General features: G+C 38.1%; 1 protein-coding gene across 1 annotated transcript in view; it reads left to right on the top strand.

Annotated features, from left to right (window-relative positions):
• The window catches only part of arid5b (AT-rich interaction domain 5B), a 130,869-nt gene that overhangs the window by 60,266 nt on the left and 56,604 nt on the right, over positions 1-13,999 (top strand). The window contains exon 4 of the mRNA XM_071539500.1: positions 2,021-2,251. Within this exon, the coding sequence (XP_071395601.1) occupies positions 2,021-2,251 (231 nt within the window). The remainder of the gene's footprint in view (positions 1-2,020; positions 2,252-13,999) is intronic.

Raw genomic sequence — 13,999 nt, 5'->3', positions numbered from 1 at the left:
ACTCTCAGGCATTGACCGTGAGACTCACGCAATTGACACTTTTCACACGCTCTCACACCACAAGTCCATTTTCTCACGCAGTGAAAAACAAATTCATAACTGATAATGTTGTGACGTGAAAAGAGACACTGACAGCAGGACAGACGAGACAGAGCAGCACTGTGCAGCAGAGAGTTATTCAGACCATCGGGGAAAAGTGAGAAATATACACAAATCTATTATATTGTAATTTATTCCCATGCATGCTGCTCAGAGTAATCTCAGTCAGCGGCTCTTCTGCGTCTCTCCCTCTCCTCTCGCGCCGTGCACACGCAGGCAGGAGTGAGAGTGAGTTGCTATGGTTACGGGGACGCTCTGTGTCTCTGTTGCTCTGAAACTTTCTCATGGTTCCCAATAATAGGTTTTTAGGTTAGTATGCCTATGCAAAATCATGAATGTAAGTACCTCAATGCTGAAATCTAGTAATATAACATAATATAAAAAGCTCATTGAGTTAATGGACCGCCAGATTAAAAGGAAAGCGCCACTTTCTTGTATTTCACATCTTTAAGTGTTTTTTCTTAAAAATTAACCGGTTAGTTACCGGTTAATGGGTGTCGGCCTATCGAAAGCAAAATTAACCAAAACTGACATCCCTACTGTAAACAACTGAGACGATGGTGAAGACGATCGGCAGCCTCTGTCTCACACCACTAATATTAGTATGAGTATCAGTTCCTCGCAAAGAGGATGTTGCCATTGCCCTCTTCCTGTTTTGTGCCGTAAAGCAATCCAGCAGATTTCCCTCCAAATCTGACCCAGTGGCTCACAATAAATACAAATGCAGTAGAAAATGCAGTGCAGAAGCCGATAGAGGCTGACAATCATCTTAGCGATGATCTTATTTGTTTACGGTAATTATAATAATGTTGCAAAATGAATGTGGTAATTATTTATAGATGGTAAAATGCTTTTTCCAGCAGGAGGTGCAATGTGTCCTGATGTGAAACTGCTGAAACGCTGCTATTTGTGTGAGGCAGAGCACATACATATATACTGCTATTAACCCTAACCTTAACCTATACTGAATAAGGTATTTTTTGTTAACATATTCTAAATGAGTTGTTACGTCTCTCCACCAAGGTGTCAGTGTGTCGACACATTCCTGTGAACACAATATCTCAAGGACAATGCATGATAGAAACTTCATCCTGACACCACAGGTTCCTCCTATAGAGAAGATGATCTGATTAGATTTTGGAGCATCTTGCTGCAGAAATTTGCGTATTAATGAGGAAACACTGATTTTCTTGAATGTTTTGAGATACAGAGTTCATATTAGTAGTACCCATGTTTTATGTGAAGACAAGTGTGTTGACATAGAAATACTTGCTAACTAATGCAGTAATAAGCATAATCAATTGACTACTGTACGTAGCATTAGGCTGCTCAAATGCCTCTTGTGTTTATCTGTTAACCTATTCTGATTGAGCTGTTTTTATCTGTTAAGCCAGTGGTTCTCAACGTGGGGTCCGGGGACCACCAGGGGTCCTTGAGGGGGTTCCAGGGGGTCCCCATAAAATGTATCAATTATTAAAACTTCAGCATTACTTCATTTACAAGAAGTTTACAGAATTAGAGAAGAAGAATGATTATTCTGATCATAGTTTCTCTGTTATCTCTCTACCTACAATACAGATAGTCATGGAATTCTGGACAAAATAATATCCAACAATAAAAATATTCTCAGATTTGGGTCTGAGAGACAAAATCTCATCAAATGGGGGTCCGTGGCCTAATGGCTGGACTAACTGGGTCTAATGTGGACTAAATTGGGGTCCTTGATATGAAAAAGGTTGAGAACCACTGTGTTAAGCTATTCCGAATAAGCTGTTTTTGAGAGTCTGTCAGCATGAATGACTGTAAACTGAGTAATGCAGCAGTAAAAAGGATTCAGGAAACCATCCCTCTTCAGATTTGACTCCATCAGTGTTTTCCTAACAACCTCCCCCTATCTATCTATCTCTCTCTCCCTCTCTAGGTGAGGACTCGGGCCAGAAGCGAGTGCTGGTGCTGTCCTACCCCCAGTACTGCCGGTACCGGTCGGTCCTGGCCCGGCTCCGCGAGCGCCCGCCGTCCCTCCTGACCGACCAGGTGGTCTTGGCGCTGGGGGGCATCGCGGCGCTGTCCGACAACACGCACGTCCTGTACTGCCGGGACACGTTCGAGCACCCCACCCTGCTGCACAACGAGAGCGTGTGCGACGAGTTCGGTGAGTGTGAGACTTTTATTTTTTTATTTTGACTTATTTTTCTTAAAAAATTACTCAAACGGATTAATCGATTATCAAAATAGTTGGCGATTAATTTAATAGTTGACAACTAATCGATTAATCGTTGCAGCTCTAGAGTAGGTAAATATAATCACAAATGTCCATGCATTAATCAGCACAAAATTGACAAGTAACCCAAAACAAAACAAAATAGAAGAAATAAGAGCATTTGTTTTGCCCAACGCATTTTGAGTGCATAGGGTGCAGTTTGGTGATGGTAAAGCTTTCATTTTATGCAATGTGCAGGGAGCGAAGTATGTTCTATGTATGAAATTACAGATGGCTGATAGCTGATATTTTGCGCTGATATTCAAAATGTTAAAATTTGACTATTTTCATGCCAAAGTTGCCAATTACGTATTCCGTGTTTCTCCCAGATTTTTATTCTTGGCCGAATGGAATAGCCTGACAATAATCATAATGAAACATTCATGTGAGAGATCAAAATGTCTCATTAGACTCAGTTCAGGTTCAGGGCTTCCCATAGACAACCAGTGTAGTATTGATCAATTCTACAATAAATATGTAATCAATCAAACTGCATCATATCCATCATATCAGAGGTGGATGACACTTGACTGGACCAGAACTGAGTTTTTAATCAGTCTTAACCTTAAATTTAAACTCTGCCAAAAACAGCCAAGTCAAAATCAATATGGTTCTCATGGGCAACAGTCAAAAATTCACATATTCAGAACTGATTATTCAAAGAGTTACTGGAATAATGATGTTGATTAATATTTTGTGTCTCTCCTCATATTTTAAGAGACACTTAGAGGTAACACATGTAGGATTTCCTCTACACACATTGTTAAATTAATCATGCTAACAACCTTTGGCACTACATCCTTTGGCCCCCTGTGAGTGGCTTACTATCGGCGCATTTAATTATTCACTGCTGCTTTTGATGCATAATGTATCCGTCTGCTGCGGAGTTTGTGGGAAATCAAGTTTGAAAGCTCGTCAAATTTACTTAATAAAAGCATGAAGCAGATCACTCAGTGTTTGTAGCAGAGGTAGAGTTTCTGTTGCTGAAATTAAAATGTGTTATTAGATAAGATAAGCTGGAACTTGAATGATTCTGATGGGAAAACAGGGTTTGCGGCAGCATAATAATGATATACAGCGAAGAAAAATCAGAATAGGAATAGGAAAAGAGCAAATGGGCGGCATTTGATGTAACATAGTCAACAATTCCAAAAAATCACAAATATATTGAGTGGAAATGTATGAATGAAAAGCTGAAAAATAGAGTTATAGCATTATGAGGGCGTGCAAAATAACAGTAGCAGTCGAACATAACACATCAAACCTAAGTCAAAATATAAATCTCATATGGTCACATACAGTGTAACAGTTTTTTGAAGTCTCACTCTAAGAAGAGCATAGTCACTGTCTTATGTGTGTGTGTGTGTGTGTGTGTGTGTGTGTGTGTGTGTGTGTGTAGTCCACTCTAGTAGAGCCTTGGGGTGAATGAATGGTTATTATCTGCCATATTAGTTCTTATTAGACCTGACATCCACTGTATGGCACATCTAATCACATCATTCTCTGTCTTGTGTGTGTGTGTGTGTGTGTGTGGGCCTGCGTGTGTATGTGCATTTGCATAGAGCAAAATTGTACATAATTTACGATCATAACTGAAAGTATTAACAGCCGTAACTGAAAATATTATGTCTACATTTCATGAAAATGTACATTTTACCTTGTTTTTGAGGCTGTGGAATATTGCAGAAAACGTGCCGATTTTTTTGACTCGCCGAATATGATTTCTCTTTCTTTTCTTTTTTTCCACGGAAAGCCGGGGCTGCGACTTATCTTGTGCACAGCTGCTCGTGCATTCACTTCCAGACTGCTCTTCAATCCCCGAATATTCATCCAAGATAAATAGGAGAAGCACTGTTGAGTGTTTTGTGAGTGGAAATGTAGTTCAAATGCTGCAAAATGATCTCACAAGCAGCCGCGGCGTTATTTGGGAAAATGTATTTGCACTGTTCTGCTGTCAGAATGAGTTGTAACCGAGACTGACAGATGTGAGCGTGCACACACACACACACACACACACACACACACACACACACACACACAAACACACCGCTTGATGGTTTCTTTAACTTCTCCCTTCAAGGAGATTTTAAAGGGAATATATTTGGCAGCCAGGGAAACACAATCCTAGTGTACTAAAAGGCAGTAAAGGTTGTTGAAGTTACAGAGAAGGGTGGAATTTATTATATATAGAGAGTTAACCCTGAGCTCAGAGCATGAAGTCATTGCTCATGTAAGACTGAGCTACACACTGGATTTATTACAAAGCGAACAAATTCAATTTTGGCGGGGGGGGGGGGGGGTGAGGGGGGTTCTGAAATCCATCAGGGAGAGATGAGAAAATCTAAGGAGGGCGGGAAGGAGTGAAGAAGAAACGGAGGGAGGGAGGAACGGAGAAAGGAATATTCTTGCTTTTCACGCTCGGGATGACGGTTAGTTGGCGTAAAATCTGTGGTGTTTTTAGACTTAGCTGCTACATTTAGCCCCGGAATGGCTTTCCTTCTTTTCTTTTTTTTCCCCTTGGCGAGGCGAAGTACAGTTGTTTTACAGCCGTCTGACAGCGCTGAAACAAGGCAGGGCGGTTTTGCGGGGGGGGGGGGGGAAGGGATACAAGGAAGAAGGAAAGGAAGGAGAAAGGAGATGCAAGCTATTTATGGGGTTTGCAGCAGAGGTGGGACCGAGTCAGCTTTGCTCGAGGCCCAAGTCGGTCTCAAGTCTTGAGGCACAAGTCTCAAGTCAAGTTCCAAGTCTAAATGTAGAACAGCAAGTCAAGTCCATGTCATTAATGTCAAGTCTCAAGTCTAAATGTAGAACAGCAAGTCAAGTCTCAAGTCAAGTCCCAAGTCTAAATGTAGATTACCAAGTAAAGTCTCAAGTCAAGTCTCAAGTCTAAATGTAGATTACCAAGTCAAGTCTCAAGTCAAGTCCCAAGTCTAAATGTAGATTACCAAGTCACGTCCAAGTCAAGTCCATGTCATTAATGTCAAGTCTCAAGTCTAAATGTAGAACAGCAAGTCAAGTCAGACCAAATCAAGAGTCCAGTATCAATTTAATATCTTAAAGAAAACGAAATATCTAGGACTTTTCAATGCAATATGGTTTTAATAGGATAAAAACTTGGTAAGAGCATCATGAGTCTGATTTCTAGAATCAGTTTCAACTTCAATAAATTCAATCATTCCATACAAATTCAGAAAACAGAATTTAAATTCAGTCGTCTGCTGGAACAAATCTCATCACTTTCAATCTAAGTCATTTACACAAACACAAGATCTCAAGTCAAGACTTTAGAAACCTTTTCAAGTCATCAAAGCACAAGTCAAAGTCAAGTCTCAAGTCACCAGAACCCAAGTCAAGTCAAGTCCCAAGTCTTCTCTTCATGCATCAAGTCAAGTCTCAAGCAGTTCAGATTGTGACTCGAGTCCAGCAGCCTGTTGAAGTGTCTTCAAGCAAGGCAAGTGAAGTCCCACACACTCACTCATTTGTAGAATCTAAACTGCGATGGAGGAATAACCACATTTTTTTTGTGTACTGTCATCTTTCTCATCTGGTTTCCATTCCGTCAAGCTTTCGCCAGCTTTGAGCTTGGAACCTGCCATATGAAAAATGACTCCCTCAGAATGCGCCTAATTAACCTAAGATCACTGTAATAATATTATTCCTCTATTTTGAAATGGAAAACCGCTGCCATCACCTTTTGGAGGCCATGGTGAATTCCACGCAACCGGCTGAAACATCGTTGCCATTGGCCACCATACAAGACCAGCACACAACTTGCTGTATAGTCTGCCATATGGGAAATATTAGGCTTGCATTTATTCGTTTAATTTTTCAATAATGTTTTTTGTAAATTAATTCTTAATTTAAAGGCCTAGAATCCCAGAGTTTCATTAGTCTGTGTTTCAGTGGAGAGTTTTAGTGTCCCATGATGGTCTAAATGCTGTTTCAGAGACAAGAATAGAATTCTGGGGGAAACAATGAGTACCTGTAATTTTCTTGATTGTTTTCACAGGAAAGTGATCAAATATAAATATTTAAAGGTTTTAAAGGTGCAAAATATAAAAAATTTGACCTTCTAAAATCCACATCCACTGAACCCTAGTAAACATCAATATGACAGCGTTTGGTGTCTTATCTGAAACTAAAAGAAATCTTCTGTGTTTTCACATAGCTTTTTAAAAACTATTTGCCTACTTAAACCCTGGCACAAAGCACAACAACATTTTTGGATACTGAAATAAGAGTGACACTCACTTAAATTTTGTTCTTACCTATAAACAATAAATGCAAAATAAGACAATACTGATGTCTGCCAAAAAGTTGCTTAACAACATTTGAAGATCAAATCAGTGCGTATCAGGGATGGGATGATATGTTTGTCTCACAATTTGGTACGCAATATGGGGTTCACAATTCAATACAATCACGATATGATGTAATACATAAAAGTTCAGCAACAACAAAGTCAGACTGTGCAGACTTATGTTTGTTTTTTTCTGTATGTTTCTGAGCCCCACAATACATATTGTCACATATTGTGCGATAGATTGAATTTGGATATATCGTCCCATCCCTAGTTCACCTGCACAGTCCTTGCATGAGGCTCACTGGCTGTCGCAAGGATCGAACCTGTGACCGTTTGGTTATGGGACAGAACAGATTTACAGTAGTTTGCCCTGTAGTGAAGAGAGAGAGGGCTGAGGTTTATCACAACGCTGCTTCAGCTTTTAGTTTTATAATGTCATTGGAGACTGAGGGGACAATGAATATGTGCATGTACAGATGCACACACACACACACACACACACACACACACACACTGAGGTAGGCAGACTGTGGAGAGGACAGTTTGTCAGGGGTAAAGAGGAGTTGAATGTGAATTATTCAACAGTGTGTCGCACTTTGATGTAACAGCATTAATAACAAAATCGCTATTTCCTCTAAATGCTGACTCACTTCCTGTCCATGTTGGGAGCTATTCCAGGAAGTGAAATAGGATTCCTTTATGGCAATTCTGCTTTATTGTATAGTGGTTACGTTTCTTTGTATAGTGGCTCTATGCCAACCTAATACAGTCCAATCTCAGCTACAAAGAAATATCAGTAGTATATCAGTTATATATCATCAGTAGTATAATTGCATTTGTATTGCTGATTATGGAGTTGGGACAGTGACAGTTTGGGAAAGTAGTAATCATTTTTAAATAATAATAATAATAATGATGAGTAGAAGAATAACAACAACAATATAAATTGCTACAAAATAAAACAAAACAATCAGCTAAGGACTATTAAAATAAAATACAATACAATACAACACAACAAAATATTCAGCTATAATACAGGCTGGCACTCTTGGCTCTTTAATTAAGGCCCATAATTTATATTGGAGTGAACATTAAAATAACAAAAAATGTATGAGTTTAATGCAAGTTTACAAAATAAAAGTTTTCAATTGTGCCTTATTGTTTGAAATCCTTAATTCTTTAATAGCGACCACTAGTCTTCCTGGGAGTATAATTTTATTCTTTATATGATTGATTTGATTGATTTAAAATAGGCAGAATTCTGCGGCATGGCGGTCACTTGACAGCTCCACAGCAAGTACAGTAACAATGGATTTCAAAGGCGCAGAATAAATTGGCAAAAAGATTGTACCCTGTGTGCTTTCTGCAAGTAATTGAACAGATTTTTTTAACATTAGCCTCCCTGTGGTTGCTCTGTTTTCGTCTCTTTGAGCTCTGGCTTTGGGGACGCTTCAAGGTCTGCGCATCAAACAAGGTCAAGGCAACGGTGTCAGAACTATCAAAACAAGTTTCTTTGAAAAAGTAAGAAAAAGGAGACCAGGGCTCGAAGCAGGACTGAGGAGTTTCATTCCAAAGTGAGAATCCATCATTTGAAAAGAAAGGAGCACCTACTCTTACAATTACTGATAAAACTGAAATAGTTTCTTAAAAGGAGTATAGGTCGTTTTCCAGACTACCTTGGTTGACAAAATAAAAACAGACTCGATCCTCTATATTTGAAGGTCCCATGTTATAGGAATTCAAATTTTCCTCAATTTGTATATACGATCAAACATGTTTAATGAAGGTAGTGTTAAAATTAGATGTTGTTTCAATGGTTAAATTTTATGTTCTTGCATTTTCAAAAATCCTGCAGCCTTTTTTCCAGGCAGTTTCACACTAACTCCAGTGAATGCATCATCAGTGAACTCAGCAGGTTTACCTCATTTGAATTGGAGGAGCTGCTGTTGTTGGCCAATCAGGGTCCACTATTCTGAGGTCTTAGTCTTCATGCACGGTGCTTTGCTAGGTTTGTCCTCAGTAGGCTTACGTAGTGCAGTGGCTTCGCTGTGCTTTATTTACAAATGTGCTGCGGTTTCTGTCACCCTCTAGTGGTCAGAAAATTTCACTTATTGTAGCTTTAACTAATTCAATTCAACTTTTAAACCACATTTAGTGGGTTAAGATTAGGGTTTGATTATTCCTATCCTGAGCCAGAGCAGATTTGAAAACAAAGTCATGAAAACTACAGTCTAGCCTTCTGGGATAGAACATCTTTTTTGTCTTTTTTTTTTTTTTTTTGAAGAACAGAAGAAAATCATAGCATCCATCAACAGAAATACTATCTTTGACAGTCATCCCATTGAGTTGTTTAACACCTCAAAACGACTCAGCCCTGTAATAGCAGCGGCCTTGGGAGAGTATCTACATGCCAGTCTAGGATATGTCAAAGTAACATAGCCATCAACACAACTACTTCAGTTATCATAACCTGCTGTACAAATGAGTGCTTTACAAATTCAATAAATTAGATTTTGGCTGTTGTGTTAAGCCTGTGACAGGAATACTGAGCCTGTGATTATGGTGGGGCCTGCAGAGTGTGTGCATGTGTGTGTGTGTGTGTGTGTGTCAGGAATATGGTGTCTGTGATTACACTCTGATCATCAGTGCATACCAATGAGGAACATCATCATTATAGAAACCCTCTATGTGATGGGACATCTTTCTCTCTTATCCACTTTCATTCCTGCATGAGATTACGCAATGTTTACAAAATATTTTCTAGCAAAAAGTACAGGCAATTATCTGTTTTCTTTTTGAAATATTGAGCAACAACATCAACAAACATTTTTTTTTCCAAACTGGAATTATAGTATAGTGTTAACAATGAAACCCTTTTAGCATTTTGAGTATGCTAATTGCACGTTGTTAATCATAATAGACTACAGCAGCCTCAGAGGGACATTATAGACCCGCAGCTTGATGTGAGTTAAAATAATAGACTTGTGAAGAAGCAAGGAAGGGAACAAGGAATGACGTGGGGAATGATGGAAGGAAGGAGGGAGGAAAGGGATAGAGTGAAGGGAGAAAGGAAGCAAGCAAGGTAGGAACGTACATGTTTTTTTCTTGCCTCATTCTGTGTAATATACAGTACTTACCACAGACACAGCTATAAAAATGCCTCATTTATTTTCACCGCATGAAAACTGCTCCTCTTTGTGTGTGTGTGTGTATGTGTGTGTGTGTGTGTGTGTGTGTGTGTGTGTGTGTGTGTGTGTGTGTGTGTGCGTGTGCAATAGATTTCTTAGGCTGTGTGTTGTGGTGTGATTGCAGAGGGTGTGAGATAGAGATTTCATAGAGCAGGATACTGACAAGAAAACTGCACATGTGGACGATAGTCCATCATAGTAGTCGTGGTAGTAGTAACAACAGCAGCAGCAGTAGTAATAGTAGTAGTAGTAGTAGTAGTAGTATTGGTACTATTAATAGTAGTAGCAGTAGTAGTAGTAGTAGTAGTACTATTAGTAGTAGTAGTAGTAGTAATAGTAGTATTAGTACTAGTAGTAGTAGTAATAGTAGTACTATTAGTAGTAGTAGTAGTAGTAGTAATATTAGTACTAGTAGCAGTAGTAGTAGTAGTAGTAGTAGTAGAAGCAGTGGTAGTGGTAGTATTGGTACTATTAATAATAGTAGTAGTAGTAGTAGTAGTAGTACTATTAGTAGTAGTAGTAGTAATAGTAGTACTATTAGTAGTAGTAGTAGAAGTAGTAGTAGTAGTAGTAGTAGAAGCAGTGGTAGTAGTAGTATTGGTACTATTAATAGTAGTAGTAGTAGTAGAAGCAGTGGTAGTAGTAGTTTTGGTACTATTAATAGTAGTAGTAGTAGTAGAAGCAGTGGTAGTAGTAGTGTTGGTACTATTAATAGTAGTAGTAGTAGTAGTATTAGTAGTAGAAGCAGTGGTGGTAGTAGTATTGGTACTATTAATAGTAGTAGTAGTAGTAGTAGTAGTACTATTAGTAGTAGTAGTAGTAGTATTAATACTAGTAGTAGTAGTAGTAGTAGTAGTAGTACAAGCAGTGGTAGTAGTAGTAGTAGTATTGGTACTATTAATAGTAGTAGTAGTATTAGTAGTAGAAGCAGTGGTAGTAGTAGTATTGGTACTATTAGTAGTAGTAGTAGTAGTAGTAGTAGTGGAAGCAGTGGTAGTAGTAGTATTGGTACTATTAATAGTAGTAGTAGTAGTATTAGTAGTAGAAGCAGTGGTAGTAGTAGTATTGGTACTAGCAGTAGTAGTAACAGTAACATGTCTTGCTAGTAGTAATTTCATTAGTATGGGTTTCAATGAGAGTTTTAGTGTCCCATGATGGTCTAAATACTGTTTTAGAGGCTTTTCCACCCTGGCAAGAATACAAGTTTGGGGTAAAGTGGAACCGTGTAATATTTTGTACCTGAAAATGGTTACATTTAAAGATACTGAATATCGGAACAAAAGGGTCTATTGGGAGCTTCAATCCAAAAATATCAGCATTAGCATCAGCCTTCAAAAACCCATATTGGTCGAATCCTAATAGAGAGAATGAAAGATGAGCTGCTCTGTCAACATGTTGAAAAAATGAATCATTAGATGTTTCTGGGAAAGAGAGTCATCTGCTTTGGCTAAGAACACAACACAATGATTACTCTGTTTCCATATTAATTTGCCTTCGCTCTAACACAGAGAAACACTCAGAGACTAAAGTGAGGATTCATCTGTCTTGTATTCACGGACTGAAATTACCACTAGCCATCAAGCCAAATTCTGGTCAATTTTGGCTGTAGCTGGTAAATCCGTCAGCCTTACTGGCAACATTGACAGGTGGCCAGCCTGTGTTCAGCAGTGGATTCTATTCTAAAAACTACTTTGGCAGCAAAGAGATCAACTTGGCAGGTGAAGCTGCTTCGTCTGCACGCCTAGACACTTTCTATACATATGTTTGGCCTTCTGTAGACCTGTTAATGTTCTTTTCATATTCTCTTTTTTTTATATTTGTCTTGTCTGTAATTTTATACTGCATATATTTCATAGTTTTGTTTTTCATGTATTTTTTCTTGGCCTGCTAATGCTGTAGTTCATTTTTTCCTTATTTGTCATTGATACATCTCCTCAACTACTAAAGTAAATGTGAACTACTTCACATGTTCTACTGTTGTAATGGTCAATTGTGTTATGTTTTATGTATGGAAGGAGATCAGTGCCAGCAGTGATTGTATTTGAAATTTGAATTTGTAATGCTCATATTGAACTGTTGAATTAAAAGAAATGAAATTCTAAGGCGTTTATTTGAAACGCAATGCAATGACATGAAATTCAATGTGATTATTATTGAATTTAACTTTGAACTAAAATCTCAAATTCCGTTTTTTCAATTCAAATTCAGGTTTCTCAGGATTTAATCCAACAACACTGGACAGCATACTGTTAGCTTACCAAGTTTTTGTCCTCTTGTCTTGTTTCTTAGCTACCTTTGAGTCAGGAAATCCTTGAAAAGTTTGTTACAGAAGACCAGAAACCACGTTAGAGACTGTGTCTGGAATCGGCCACAGTGGCTACAGACAACTGAGAAAACTGAATTTGAAATTATTGTTAAAAGTTATATTCAATAATAATCACATTCAAGCCTGACAAATTCAAGTTTTGACTTGTTTGTTAAAAAAACCCAAAAAAGAATTCAACGATTCAGTATGAGCATGACAAATTCAAATTTATACAGTTCCAAATACCTATACAATCTCTGCTGGCACTAATCTCCTTCCATATAATTCTTCCATTTGCTGTATTCCTATTCATATTCTATTTTTCTTTGCTCTATCCTATTACAATTCGCTGCTACATCAACCCACTTTCCCTGCGGCGCTCATTAAAGTTTCATCTGATCTTTTCTTAAATGAATTCGCCACTCAGTCTGGTTGTGAAAAAAAAAGTCAGTCTCACGCCTGGCTTGTGTACATGTAGCGCTTACAATAATATCTATTACACAACAGTATTTTAGGAATGGCATTCCAAACACCAGTGTGATGTGTGGTGACACGTTTCTGCTTTCAGCCATTTCGCTACTTCATAAAACATGCTGTGTGAAGATAAGATGTATTCCCTCTGGAATCAAACTTAAAGAGAAGAAAACACAAAAAAATAGTTTTATAGAGCAGCAAATGGTAAAGGTTAACTGTTCATTACCACCTACAGTGTAAGGCTATATGTGCTTCAATATTAAAAATACTGTATCCTTTTAAGGGTTTTGGTTGCTGCATGATAAAAGGAGGAAATAATGTATTGTTGTGTCAGTGAAATCTGACTAAAAAATTGTAACACTTTACAATAAGGGTACATTATTTAAGGGTTAGTTAATGCTTAATAAGTATTAACTAACCCTTAATTAAAAGTTAACTAATGTGCCTGGTAATCATTTACTAATAGTTTTTAAAGATGACTATTAAATAATGTATAAATTAATACCTTAGTTAACATGAACACCATTAGTAAATTACACATTATTTAACTGTTAATTAAGGGTTAGTTAATGCTTATTAAGCATTAACTCACTCTTAACTTAGTGTACCCTTATTGTAAAGCAGTGATTCTCAACCTTTTTCATATCAAGGACCCTAAGTTAGTCCACATCAGAGCCATGGACCCCCATTTGATGAGATTTCGTCTCTTGGACCCAAATCTGAGAATATTTTTATTGTTAGATATGATTTTGTCCAGAATCCCATGACTATCTGTATTGTAGGTAGAGAGATAACAGAGAAACTATGATCAAAATATTCATTCTTCTACATTCTCTAATGGTTTCAACTTCCTGTAAATGAAATAATGCTGACGTTTAACAATTCATCAATTTGCTGGGGACCCCCTGGAACCCCCTCAAGGACCCCTGGTGGTCCCCGGATCCCACGTTGAGAACCACTGTTGTAAAGTGTTACCAAAAAAATTATTCTTTATTATATATACGATTGAAAAGATAGGTTTTTCATTCACAATCGCTACATATCCAGTTTGGGGGGGGGGGGGGGGAGTTTTTCTGATGTTGCTCAATTGGTTTATTTAGGATGGTCTGTTAGTGTTTTAGTCCCAAAAAACAGTTCTCAGCTCAGAGTGGGAACATTTATTACAACACACTACATTCCATGGGAGCTGCCTAGCTGTGGTGCTTGTGTGTTGGTTTGTGATTATAATGGGAAACTGGTGGTGTGTTTGTGTGTATGTGTGTGTGTGTTTGTAGTTAACAGGCTATTCATGCCGTCCAGATGGTCCGACTTTAGAATGGAGTTCCTGAAAATGACCTCAGTGAATCAGCCCTTTGATTAGTCCTTGACTT

The sequence above is a fragment of the Centroberyx affinis genome, unplaced genomic scaffold (genome assembly GCF_046629955.1).
Source record: "Centroberyx affinis isolate AG114_WGS23_722 - 3 ecotype Tasmania unplaced genomic scaffold, CSIRO-AGI_Caff_v1 ptg003462l_1, whole genome shotgun sequence".
NCBI lineage: Eukaryota > Metazoa > Chordata > Actinopteri > Beryciformes > Berycidae > Centroberyx > Centroberyx affinis.
Note: the sequence above shows the minus strand (reverse complement) of the source record. Positions and strands in the feature narration are given on the sequence as shown.